Source organism: Pelophylax lessonae, assembly GCF_965119305.1.
Source record: "Pelophylax lessonae genome assembly, chromosome: 2".
Classification (NCBI taxonomy): domain Eukaryota; kingdom Metazoa; phylum Chordata; class Amphibia; order Anura; family Ranidae; genus Pelophylax; species Pelophylax lessonae.
In genome coordinates this window covers 611646225-611660568 of record NC_138769.1, presented here as the reverse complement: position 1 = coordinate 611660568, position 14344 = coordinate 611646225, and the positions used below count along the sequence as shown (strand labels likewise).

The 14344-nt window shown below is 45.8% G+C and overlaps 1 protein-coding gene across 1 annotated transcript in view; it reads right to left on the bottom strand.

The window, feature by feature from the left end:
- Positions 1-14344, bottom strand: part of ACAT1 (acetyl-CoA acetyltransferase 1) — a 76873-nt gene that overhangs the window by 35678 nt on the left and 26851 nt on the right. The window contains exons 6-8 of the mRNA XM_082247380.1: positions 13561-13704; positions 11002-11152; positions 1493-1588 (exon numbers count right to left, since the gene is read on the bottom strand). Coding sequence (XP_082103506.1) covers positions 1493-1588; positions 11002-11152; positions 13561-13704 — 391 coding nt within the window. The remainder of the gene's footprint in view (positions 1-1492; positions 1589-11001; positions 11153-13560; positions 13705-14344) is intronic.

Below are 14344 nucleotides of genomic sequence, written 5' to 3'. Positions count from 1 at the left end.
AATAAACTTTTTTTTTCAGACCCCCAGCGCCACAAAGCCCCTCAATGTTACCTGCTTAGGGACCCCTATCGAGCGAGAGAGCGAGAGATAGACCCCTAGGCTCACCACTTGATGCTCAGAGTTTACTGCAACTTGTCTCAGCACTGGACAGGAAGTCTCTTGGCTGGCTGCCCAGGAAGAAAGGAGGCGGCTCCGCCCCTCTGTACGCCTTCCGGCGCCTCCCCTAGCTCCACGAGGTGTTTGAGTCACCTCAAACATGGCCGCCCCCATGCTGGAGACACGAGGCTACGCCAAAATGGCGGCCTCGTGCGATCTACCAAACAATGGCGGCGGCCTTTTACAGGATAGCGGCGTGACTGCAGAGTATCTCGGCATCAATAAACCTCTCTCTACATGGTGATCCGCGTGGCCGGCGGTACCGGACCCTGGCGGACCGCGTGGCCGTCGGGAGGCATGCTTTTGCTGGAGGAATGACCTGGAAAGCAGTATACATGTCCTGTGGCTTCTGACAGGTAGGATACCATATCTATCACAGTAAGATTCTAGTACTGCCACTGATTACAATCATTTAAACATACTTGCAATTAGATTGTCAGCTCCCAAACCAAGCCTCCTGGCTTTTTGTACACAAAAATCACACTCAATAGGAGAATCTGTGCCATGTTATAGGATAGAGGGGAACCATCCTTACCATACAGAGGGGCCCGCGTTCACCACAAGACCCGTCAGGGGAAAGGGGGGGAACATACTACTCACCATACCGGAACCAGGCGGGCGCCAACTCCTGACAGTACCCCTCTCCACCGGGGTGGGAGGGCTGTCGACCAATACGGACGCCGTGACTCATGGTCTTTGGCGTTTCAGCGAGACGTTTAACTCGCAGGGTCAGTCCCCGTCCAGTGGAACTATGTCGCGGCCGACCCAGCGCGGAGCTATGGCCTGCACGCGCTCGCAGGCTGAACTGGGGTGACCACTGATCTCAACATCCAGCCCGTCGCCCAGTTCAGCTTTCTTGCTTGAAGATCTCACAGGAACACTGGAGAAAAAAAGCTGTGTAAAAAAAAAAAAAAAAAATCTTTCTAAGAAAAAAATCCTGCCAGGACCGAAGATCCCAGCAAGGTATCTAGGTCCTTACTCCTGACTAGACAGAAAAAAAACTGATTTGCTGTAGCAGAGAGAAAAAAACTGATTTGCTGTAGCAGAGAGAGAGGATATACCCTCGGGGACTGCCCCTAGGGTGTGGCCAGAGTATTTTCTTTCCTGTCTAGTCCTACTCCTGTGGAGGGCAGCATAACCCGAGGGTGTTGAATCACCGAGGACTACGTCTGTCAATGAGCGACAGAGAAAAAAAAATTTATGGGTGACCTGAGCTTTGTCCCAAACCACACCAAGGTAAAAACCAGGTAGTCCTGTTAGAAATCAGAGGGTTACTTGGGCATTCTGGGACCACACTTCTGTAACAAAGGAGTAATTTTAGTCATTATCTACTCACCATTGTCTTTCTGGAAGACAGTTTTGAGCTTTGGAAACTTGCTGAAGTCTACTTTTTTGTACTCTTCATCCTCTTGTACAACAAGATCAGGTTTCCCTGCAAGACATCCAGTACACAAAGTTTGTACAATTAGTGTGATTCTACTAAAATGCAATGGTACTTAAAGGGATGTTCACCAGCATTTTGTTGTATGAAAACACATTCAAGTAAAAAAAAAAAAAAAAAATCTCATAGTACTACAGGGCTAGTTGACATCTAACCAGTGCAGCCAAGGAGGAGGTTTACCTTATCTACATTAGACACGGAACATGTCCTTACATTTAAACTTTTTTAAAGCTAGTCTGATGTAGCCACAAATTGAGGCACATGTCCAACTATGATGCTGGACTGACTGGTGAATGATTTATACGAATGTATCCAGCAACAGCCTCCATTTAGTGGCAATTCAGACAACCCAAAAAAAAAAAAAAAAAATCTTGTCTGGCAAACAATGTTAAACTTTCATGTGCACCAAAAGACAAAGCATTTGTTTTTAGTTTTGCATGGAATAGAAAGAATTTGGAACCCAAAAACAATTTCTCAATGTGAGATCTTCACTTATTATCCCTAACTAGATATATCAAAGCAAAACTGAAAGCTGCCAGCACCCCAAGGGTTAAAGATCTAACGTCTTTGTACTGAGATCTTAGCCAACGTTAACATAGCAACAGCAAAATAATGAAGCCACCATCATTTCAGAGACACTATGGTTTCCTTTTCTTGTGACAAACCATATGCATGCAAACCAAACTTGTATATTTACTAAAAGGCAAATAGATTTCCTTGCAAAGTGAGCAACCTAAGTGAATATGGTGCAAACGGGAAAAAAAAAAAAAAAAAAAAAAAAAAAAAAAAAAAAAAAACACCTTCTAGATGATTGAATGATGAATTCAGCAGTACTTCACACCATTTACCAAGCTTGGAGCAAAATTTCTTTGCAAAGTTCAGCATCCATTGAAAAATATTTGCCTTTAATCAAAACTCCCATACCTCCAAAACCAATGGAAGGTGCAGTATCAGGTTTTTAGTCTGTGGAATGCCTGGTCATGCGCAGTAGTACCCGCTTCCTAATCTCACCACTCATCTTACAGATTCAGGAGCATAGAGGAAACTGCCCTCCAGGACCAAATATCCCCCGCTGTAGTAACAGCACCAGGACCAGAGCCAACACCTTTGTGAAGACCCGAGGAGCAGAGGCGAGACAAACTGGCAACGCCACAAACTGATAATGATCTTCTCCCACGGCAAAGCGCAGAAACCGTTGGATGTTCTACACATATTGGGATGTGAAGGTAGGCATCCTTTGATGTCTATGGAGGCCAGGAAATCCACCACCGTGAGAATGGATTCCATCTTGAATTTTTGAACTCGCACGAAGCAATTAAGTGCCTTCAGGTCCAGGATTGGACACATCTTGCCTTCCTTCCTGGGGACCGTAAGCAGGTTTGAGTAAAAGCCCTGAAAAGATTCCAAAGAGGGAACCGGAACTATTACTCCCTGTTGTACCAGGTCCTTTACCTCCCCAAAGAGCCTGTAAGCGATCGGGGGACAGTCTCACATTGGAAGGGAAGAACCTTACCGGTGGAATGGAGCGAAACTCGATCTTGTACCCGGACCGTATGACCTCATGAACCCATTTGTCTTGTATCCGGGATAGCCACATATCTGGGAACCGGCAAAGATGTCCCCCCCACCCCCAGTTACGGGTGAGGGTGCACCTTCAGGTCAAAGGGGCCTTGTCCTCAGTTCTGGAGAAACTCGATTTGGAAGCACCAGAGGGGGCCTTGAAGGACTTTGCCCTATTAACTGACCCTGAGGGACAAAAAAAAAAAAAAATATATGTGCTGAAAAGGAGGGGCCCGTCTGCGGCACAAGTCCTTACCCTTGTTAGCCTGTGGGAGAAAAGGTACTCTGACCCCCTGAGAGACCTTTGATAAGGTTGTCCAGGGTAGGCCAAAACAGGCGATCTCCTTGGAAAAAAAAAAAAAAAAAAAAAAAGTGTATACATCACCAATGCAACTGTACACAGGTACAAATTAGTGATTGAGTGAAAAAATTATATAAAAAACAGTACTTGAAGGAATAAAATCAATATATACACACAAGTGAATAGCCGTATGAATAAATAAGACAAAAGTGAATATATAAAATATCTGTGTACAAATACTGAGCGGCCCGTCTAAAAGTAACTAGGCTTGAAGAACCAGGGTGAGGAGACCGCACTATATATATATATACACACACACACACACACACACCCATATACATATACATACACACACATACACATACACACACATACATACACATACACACCTTGCTCATTTGTGGGTTTGTGCACTCCACCACCGACACCACATGCACAGCCCCATTTACCAGAGGTCCCTTGAATATTGGCAGTATAGTAGATCACCACAGTGGTCCACTCAGTACCAAAACCAAACCCAGGCAATTTGCAGAGAAAGGATGGAGGCTTTATGGTGTAGTAAGTCTAAAACTTCCATTTATTTTTCACCCTCGTTTTATTGATCTCCTTGAAAAAGGCAGCTCAGTCCAGGCCTTTTTTTGGAGACGTGTTCTGCAGACCAGCATTTTAGCCAAATTATACGCCGGAGGACCACTGCCGAAACCAACAGTCAGCCCAAAAATGGGAGCAGCATCCAGTGTGGCATTGTAAACAAATTGCAGCCCCTGCACCAACTGGTTCAACAGCTCCACAAAGGCAGGGGAAAGTGGTTTTCCCTCCAGGTCATGGCATAGCAACTTAGCCCATTCAGTCAAGGTTTGCGAGAAAAGGGCAACCGTAAACACCGGTCTTAGCGCAGACCCCGCCAGGGAGTACATATTGAGGGCCAAACCTTTGCTGCTCTGGATGTCTTGTGAGTGCCAAACGTAACCTGTGCCTCATTCGCAGCCAAGTCCTTCATTTTAGAGTCTCACGCACAGATTCAACCAGTGCCTCCACCAGCGCCTTTAGGTAGAGATGTCATTCTCCCCATCAGAGAAGACAGGGCGCGAGGTAGTAGACCCGGCAGGGAGACCGGCATCTGCAGTGGCTGAATCAGATTCAGAATCTGACACATCAGATAAGGCAGGGGTAGACTGAGGGCGTTTAGCACCTTGCCCTTTAAAGGCCACCTCTACCCAGGACACAAAGGATTCCAGGACTGCCGAAAGTGCATCTATGGATAGCTGAGATCCAGAGACACACCACGAGGCCCAGAACATCTGCCGCGATCGATCCACAGAGAAAGATCTGAGTATTAGCACTAGGGTATAGGGAGGGGCTCCCCCACAAAAAAAAAAAAAAAAAAAAAAAATCACTAGGAACTCCCAGAACATGGCCGCCAGTGATTCTAAACAGAAATCCACCGCAAAATGGCTGCCGGTCGTACCAATATGGCCACCGAATCTTGCAGAGCACATGGGCTACAAGAAAATGCCCCCCCCCCCCCCCCCCCCCATCGTCAGCCTGAAGCTCAGTTCCAGCCCCCGGGAGTAATTACAAACATCCCATAGCCCTAGTAGTGAGGGGGACCGGTAGATGCGGAGATGCACAACAGGACAGAGGGGAACTGCCAGGGGAGGGGGGGGACATTTATTCACCATACCAGGAACAGATGGGCACCATCTCCCGACAGAACCCCGCTCCGCCGAAGTGGGGCGGCTGTCAGCCAATAGGAATGCTGCAACTCGGGCCTAGACCTGGTGGTATGCGACCTGGCGAGACGTTTAAAGCGGTAGTATCCCGCTTTTTTACACTTTTACCTACAGGTAAGCCTATAATAAGGCTTACCTGTAGGTACAAATAATATCTCCTAAACCGGCATGGTTTAGGAGATATTTACAGTGCATGCAGCCGCTTGCGCGAGCGGCGCATGCGCTCTGAAGGTCCGGGGGGACCTTCAATCTATTTGCCGGGAGCTTGCCGGAAAAATCACTCCCGCGCACGTCATCGCGGCTCCGGCCAATCATCGCGCCGGAGCCGTCTCTGCCAGCCAATCACCGCGCCGGAGCCGCCGAACCCGGAAGAGACGGCGAGGGATCATGGCAGCGCCCGCAGCGATGTCCGGGGGTCCGTGTCGGGGCTTCGCTCTAAGGTAAGTAATACACAATAAGCTAGTATGCGATGCATACTAGCTCATTATGCCTTTGTCTTGCAGGTTTTTTTTTTTTTTGAACTTTGGGTTTACAACCGCTTTAAGTTGCGGGGCCAGTCCCCGTCTGGCGGGACTAGGTCGCAGCCGACCTAGCGCGGAGCTGGGGGTCTGGGGTATCACTGGATCTATATATCCAGCTTAGTTGCTTGTAGATCTCACAGGGGGAAAAAAAAAAACACACGAAACACTTGCCAGGACCAGAGATCCCAGCAAAGAACTAGGTTCTTACTCCTGACTAGGCAGATTGACATCCTATAGCAGGGAGAGAGTATACTCCCTGGGACTGCCCATAGGCGTAGCCAGAACTTTTACTGTCTAGTGTTCTACGCCTGTAGGGGGGGGTAGTATAACCCTACTGATAGGAAGATCAGAGACTGCGTCTGTCAATGAACGATAGAGAAATTGTATTTGTCACTGGAACAGGTGGCTATATATGATCTTCCAATGGCCATGCCTGTGTTAGGGTCAAGGCTGCCCAAGAGGTGATTTACTCCTACTTGGTAAAGCCCTTCTAACAAAGCACAGCTCAAAGTTTTGGCTTTGGATATACAGACAGTCCCCGGGTTACAAAGAACAGAACTATCTTAAGTTGAATTTGTATGCAAGTTGGAACAGGTACATTTTTTAATTTACAGGCAAAAAAATATATGTTTTGGATAGCATAGGGAAGGGTTAACACCCCTCTGGCATTTGTTTTGCCGTCTATGCTGTTCAGAAGATTTCACCTCAATTTCTGTCCCTATGACAAATAAATTTCGCAAATTTTGGGCTGCCATGGAAACCAGTATTGGCGATAAATCTTCAGTGGAGACACTTTTCCACCATGATCTCACCCCTAAATTTCCCTTCCTAGATAGAATGCTTCTCACCTTCTGTTGTCTCCCTCAGATTGTAAATAGGAGTCATTTAAAGTTGGAGGTTTGGAATCGGAGACTGCCTGAAAATTAATCCCATCATGTAGCCCTAGCAGCATTGTTGGCAAGTAGCTACCAAACTTAGCTCAACAGTCTTCCCTTTCTAAGGACACCGGTCTAAATGAATTTGTTGGGTAGGGAAGGTGCAGCTTTTACAGAAGAAATGTAAATCCATGTCTAATCTTCTGTACACAGCCTACAATCCGGTATCTGCCTTTTCCCCATAATATGAGATTTTTATACTTGCCACAATTTGTGGTCTGCAAAATTGTGAAATAGACAAAGGAGAAGACCCTAGATTACGACATGTAGAGAATTTCACATGCAAACTTTTTACTTTCCAATACCATTTTTTTTTTTTAATATATAAAATTATTTTATTTATGTAAACATGAAGGCATACAGTAGAACAAAAAGGAAATGCAACAGGAAAAACTGTACCCATTAAAATATACATATGTATACAACGTGAAAACGGATAAGACATGGAGGGAAAATGTAAGCCCGTCATACAGAAACCTCATTAAACTGGACATAAGTACTCATTAAACAGAGATGGTACGTCTTAGAAAACATGAAGCGAATGAGTGTACTTCGCTAGAGCCACCGTGGTAATAAGCAAAGTGAGTGGTAAAATAATGATAGAATAGCAAGACAACTTTGGAGAACTCCACGTCCCCACCGGCATCCATCATATGGCCGGCAAACGGGAACTTGGAAGAAATATCCAGAGTGCTAGCAACCACAGTAGCATCTATAGAGGAAGTCATCTACACGTATGCCCCCGGGAGGGGGAAGCAAGTTTCGTGCCCATCAGACGGGCTTATTTTCTAAAGAGAAAAAGCGGGAAAGGAGATCTAGTCCTAGGGGATTCGAAAAGAAAGAGGTTGGGAAGAAAAAGTAACGATAAGAAAGAAGAACAGGACATAGGGGTGGGAAGGAAGGTGGTAGGGGGGGTGGCCGACCCCCATGTCCCATCCGCGTTAAGCAATTAAATCCTTGTACTCCGCAGAGAACGTAAATTCATGCCAGTAATGCCAGTAATACCAGCGTTTGAGAAATTTGTCTCTAGAGCCGCGCTCGGCCGATACGATGTCCTCCATCTCATTAAGGTAAGCCACTTTGCGTAGCCACATAGCTACCGTAGGGGGCTGGGCCTGTTTCCAGAGAAGGGGGATGCAGCTCTTGGCAGCTGTAAGCAGAAGCGGTAGGATTGGTTTCCGGTAAGACGCTCTCGGAAAGTCGTGATGATTGAGGAGGAAAAGGGCCGGGTGTGAGCCGTAAATTTTTGAGTAATGTGAAGCACCGACGTCCAGAAAGACTGTAATCGGCTGCAGGACCAGAAGATATAGAGAAGGATCCAACTTCCTCTGCGCATCTCCAACATACGTCGGAGCAGGCAGCGAACATCTTGTGTAGTTTAGTCAGGGTGTAGTGCCATCGGGATAGGCACTTATAACCAGCTTCCTGGTATTTAGAGCAGGACGAGGTTTTGTATGCAAAGAACAATAAAATCGGTCTACCTGGTAGTCGGAAAGGTAGTGCATGTAGCACATAAAGGTGAGGCATCACATTCATTTTTATAATATTGCAACGCCCAAACCAGGAGAATAAACCACTCCGCCAACCCTCCAGATCCTTTTTAAGTCAGACTAGTAGAGGAGAGTAGTTTTAGTCAAAGATCTTATCTGGGCAATTCGGGAGAGATATCCCCAGATATCGAATACGCTCCATTTAAAAAAAGGGAAATTGTCTCCAAGTAGAGCCGCTAGAGCAGATGGCATTACGACTGCAAGTGCCTCCGATTTCTGTTGGTTGATTTTATAAAACGAGAGGGATTCATATATTCGAAATTCTTTCATAAGATTGGGAAGAGAGGCGAGAGGGTTAGGGAGGAAGAAAAGGAGATCATCCACGTACGCTGCCACCTTTGGCGACTTTCACACAGATACTGATAATCCAGCGACAGCTACAGTGGCCCGCACTGGTTGCAAAAAGGGCTCCAACGTCAAGACAAAAATCAGGGGGGGGGGTAAATAGCCCGAATCCAGGACATCAGACGACTCCGAAAACGAATATGTTCCAGCGTCTCATTGAGAAAGTCCCAGTTCACCCGATCAAAACGCCTTTTCGGCGTCCGTCGAGAGAACCAACATCGGAGTTTGTCGGGTGCACGCAAGATGGACAAGATTTATCGCCTTAGTGGTGTTGTCTCGGGCCTCCCGCAACGCCACAAATCCCACCTGGTCATGTACTAACTGCGGGAGCATACGGGCAAACCTAGAGGCCAAAATCTTAGTGAAAAGCTTTAAGTTGATATTCAGGAGCGAGATAAGTCTAACTCATACAGGAGAGAGGGCCCTTCCCCTCCTTTTCCATAACCGTAATGTGTGCTCGGAGCGAATCTACAGGGAGGTCCGCTCCTTCCCCTGCCGCATCATATGCGGAGGGGGAAGTGCGGGGAGAGAATATCTTCAAAGCATTTAGAAGGGAATACCCATCAGGGCCCGGAGCCCTGCCCCCCTTCGCCGTCAATGCCCTAGAGAACTCTATGGGCGGAAGCGGTTCATCTGACCTTTCAAGTCTTCTACAGGAAGAGATTGAAGGCCCGAGGCAGAAAGCAGCTTTCACCTTAAAAAAGGACCAATGAACGGAGCTGTTCTCGAAGGACGGTAAGTTCCTGAAGGACAGCCTGTGCTTGAGATGGTTTTTGAACGGCCTCCAAGGCTCCGATACGGTGAAGATCGTGCATTTGGCAAAGCCTCTCTTCCGCCGGGAGCCAATCTTAATCAGAATTCCTCGCATGCAACTTGTGTGCTTCCCAGATCATCAGGGGTGGGCTGTCCGGGATAGCGTTGGAAGCTAAAAAGTTGTTGCAACTCCGATCGGAGTTCCGAGGATATTAGGGTCTTGGGAGGCCATCATTAAGCCACCACTGCCATTGCTTCAGCTCTGGGGATCTCAATTCCAGATCGAGTATCACCGGGGCATGATCGGAAATCGTGATGGAACCAATAGATGCGGAGACAACTTGAGGTAGTAGGGATTGCGGGATCAAGAAGAGATCTATGCGAGTATAGGAGTCATGTGTGTGGGGGGGGGGGGGGGGGGGGGGGAGTAAAAGGTGTAGTCCCTTGTCTCTGGGTTAAGGATTTGCCATGGATCTACTAGACGAAAGGCCTGGAACATTTCCTTGAGTCGTTTCAGAGCAGCATAAGAAAGAAAGATGGGAAGAACCCTGAGATGTGTCCACTATCAAAGACCAGATTAAAATCACCTCCAAGGAGGATCTGCCCCTCGGCAAAATCAGCCAGTTTCGTGAGTAATGACTCCAGGAACACCACTTGGTTTGAGTTGGGTATGTAGAGGTTTGCCATGGTAACCTGTAATGCACCTAGATGCCCCTTCACAAACAGAACACGACAGTATTATCACGCCAAGACTCCCACGGAGAGCGATTACTGATCAGTATGCTTACCCCCTTAGATCTGGAATGATAAGAATAGCCATGATATACGGTAGGAAACCTTCCATTTCCCAGTTTAGGGATCTTATCTGTTGGGAAATGGGCCTGCTGTAGAAAACCGATATGTGCGCGGAGGCGATGAAGATCAGACCGAACAATATTGCGCTTCTCAGGGGTATTAAGCCCCTCAACATTGAGTGAGACCAATCGGATCGACACGGGAGGGGGGGGGCCATCTCCGCCCCAAAAGTTGGGAGGACAAAAAAAAAAAAAAAGGGGGGGGGGGTTGGGGAGAAGAGGGAGACGCACATCAAGCGTGCTAAAAGAATACACTAATGTGCCAGAGCCACAGGAGAGACGAAGTCTCTAGTAACCCGGAAGTCCGATCCCCCCACACCCAGAAACTGGGTAGAACAGATGGGACCTCCAGGTACACACTATGTGAGGAACGTCACCATGGGAAGATGAAGGTGACCGCTCCCCGGCCCTCCAAAACTCAGCAAAAATGATGGATAGTCAATAGGCATATAAAACAACGTTTCGGCTGAAATTACAGGAACAGCAGTAGTAACCCGAGAAAAATAGATCATGCAACCAAGACCAAGTTCATGACCAATAACATTGTGAAACCAGCATCCACAACATAGCCCCAGGAAGAGAAGAAGTGGAAGAGAGGAGGAGAGGAGGAAATAGAAGAGGGAAGAGGGGGGGTGAAAGGGGATGAGTAAGGGAATAAGGGAGAGGGGGGGGGGGGGGCAAGGAGAGAGAAGGGAGGGAGAAAGAGGAAAAGGAGGTATGGGAGGGGACCCCCATAGTGTGTCCCATAACAGACCTTTAAAGTCACTTTTTTTTAAATTAGTGTCCATCCAAAACCCAATGAAATATGCCTTCATTGCCAATTCTGCAGACAAAGAATTCTATATAAATTACCTTTTTGTGGAATAGTAACAGGAGTGATCTCTCTGGCCAACAGCCCAGAGTCCCAGGCTGCTTTGCTTCTGGTGTAAGAACTGATGGCATAGTGGTCTTGGTCTTCCCTTCCGATATTGAACTTCTTGGCTGTGTTTTCCGCACAATTTCCCTGAAATAACACATGGCCACATACACAGATGCTTTGAGTATAATAATTAGATCTGTCACACAGGCTGCAGACTTCCAACTGTATCCAATGCTAGTGATTTACTGGAGAAAATATGTAGTTTCTCCAAAGTTCAAGAGCCTCTACAGGTTGGTATATAGAAGTGTGTTGGTTATCAGACCTACATTACCCAGTTTGTATCACTAGTCTACTTTGTAGCACAATCTGTAACCTACCACTTACTATTTTTCTTTTTTAGGCCATGGAGGGATCCTGTGTCTAACATCACAAGTCTAACAGAGTATAAACAAGCAGCAGAGGAGCCACATACTGCGCTTCTTACCACTCCCATCTATCCACTGGGATCAGTGAGTGGAACCTGAGACCTTTGATTCCAGGCCATGAAGACTGCTCTTAAAAAGATGCTGGCATTTCTTTTATAAACCTCACAACATCCATTTCAGGATGACTATATATTGTAAAAGTATGCCAAGGGTCTTAGAGCCTTATTAGGAGAACTTTATTTTAAGGAGCATTATAAATCATGATTCAATTCCATGGTTGGGAACGTTTACATTTTTAAGTGGTTGTAAACCCACTTTACTTTTACCTATAGGTAAGCCTATATTAAGGCTTACCTATAGATGCACCGTTCAGGAGATATTTACAGTGCATGCAGCCGATGACGTCATTTGCGCATGCGCTCTGAACGGCCACCCGTGCCGTTCCTTCAGAGCCCAGTGCCGTGCGCGGGAGTGATGTAATCGCGCCTCTGGCCAAATCAGATGGCCAGAGGATGCGAACAAGGAAGCAGGGCGGCTGGAAATGTCGGCCGCCCTGTCACTGAGCGGGCGGCACTGCGGGGGCTTCGTTTTAAGGTAAGCATTTCATAATGAGCTAGTATGCAATGCACACTAGCTCATTATGCCTTTGTCTTTACAGTTTTTTTTCCCTAATTTTAATAGGCGTTGAAGGTATAATCCCACCCTTAACCACTTCTGAAGTTTTACCCCCTTAATGACCAGCCATTTTTTGCGATATGGCACTGCATTATTTTAACTGACAATTGTGCAGTCGTGCGACGCTGTACCCAAATAAAATTAATGTATTTCTTTCCCCACAAATAGAGCTTTCTTTTGGTGGTATTTGGTCGCCTCTACCTTTTTTTGCGTTACAAAGAAAAGACGGACAATTCTGATATTATATGTTTTTACTTTCTGCTATAAAACACAGCCAATAAAAAATTAAAATCAAAGTTCTCTCAATTTTGGCCAATATGTATCCTGCCACATTTTTGTTAAAAACAAAATCCCAGTAAGTGTATATTGATTGGTTTCCGCAAAAGATCTAGCATTTACAAACTAGGGGGGGACAGATTTAGGTCATTTTTTTACTAGTAAATATGCAATGTTACTGTACTAATGACACTGACAGAGAAGGGGTTAACACTAGAGACGATCAAAAGGTTAAGCGTGTCCCTAGGGGATGCTTTCCAACTCTGTGGGGGTTGTACTTACTAGATGAACATAGAGATCTGTGTTCCTAAATATCTGGAAAACAGGACCCCTGTGTCCCTTGTTTGCATAGACAGATCACTGTGCTGTCTCTATGGAGAGAGAGACATTGCATTCGCTGGACCCGCTGATTGACTCTCCCTTCCTGGCTATTACAGGAAACTACATATAGGTACGTCGTTTCACGCAATAGAGCCAACCTGCCACAGTAAAAGTGCGGCGGCTGATCGGCAAGTGGTTAAGAAATTTTTTTTTAAAAAACAATGTTCAGATTCTTGCATGAATACAGTTATGACTGGTTCAAGATTAAAAAAAAAAAAAAAGTGTAAAAAGGAAGGAGAGCGTCTACTTTTTCCTACTGAACCACTAGGATTTTTTCCTAGTGGTTCAGTAAGCAACATCTGACAGCATCATTACTTTCCCTTTATTTTATATTTTTACTTGGCTATAACTGTACCCCTATATATTTAGCCATTTGTAGTTAAAATTGACATTAAAAAGGAGATGTACAGCCAAAAGTCAATTTGGCTGTACATCTATGGATCGCAGGAGTTCATTCTGCACGCCTGTGACCCGTTTCAGCAGAGAGCAGGCTGAGGTCCGCACTCTCCGGACGTCACAGAAGTTGGTTCAGGCACTGCTTCATTGCGACAATGGAAGTCCGGATCCCCCAGGTGCCTGGACTGACACGGCTCAGCCTTTCAGCAATTGGTGCCAGAAGTCCCTGTAGATGCTTCCTCAATTCCATCGGCTTGCTGTGCAGAGGACCAGATTTTTGCTAGGGAAAGGCTCCCATTGGCCTAAGAGGACTAAAGTCAATTTTTAACTTTTGGCCTTTATTAGCAAACTGCTTTAGAGAATCATTCCTGTATAAATACATCTAATATTGCAGCATACCATGTGGAATTTATTGTAGACATCAGTCAGGCCATCTTTCACTATCAAGTCTTCTAATTTCACTCCTCCATATGGCGTTGCTCCTCTGCTCATGCAGTAAGGAACATTAGACATGCTCTCCATCCCACCAGCCACCATGACTTCCTGAAAACAAAAAGGACCGGAAGATTAGTAAATGGTCATAGTTTATTTTGCCCACAACCACCACATTCTAACCACAAATGTTTCTAGGTGAAAATGGAAAACCAAAGTGGAGCACCAAAATTAGAAAACGTAATCCATTTGTTGTTGTTGTTGTTGTTCTTAAGTCATCACATTAAACAGTTTTTCTTGAAATCTTTGCAACTATATTTCGAGAATTGATTTACAGAAAAAAAAAAAAAACTCAAAAATGTATGCACTGTCTACTCCTGCGCATCAGCTCAGTAGATATTGCAATGAAAACCATGATTCTAAACTTTTTAGATGTTTTCGTTTGTTGCTTTGCCTTTGCATCATTTGGGACCCTTAGTACCACACTGCACATATGCAAACTGCTAGGATCAATACAAAGTTAATGACACCCCAAATTAGTTCGCATATTGCAGTGTGAACTGTCAATTCAGACAGGAATTGGATCTCATAGGTGTGAACATCCATGCAATCAGATTCTAGTGGGGAAAAAAAAAAAGGGTCCTGCACGACTTTGGTTGGCGCGAACACGATGAGAGTTCAGCCATACAATCTGTAAAACTGAATTTGCATCACACAGACATGGTATATGATTTGCATAGCAGTGCGGAAC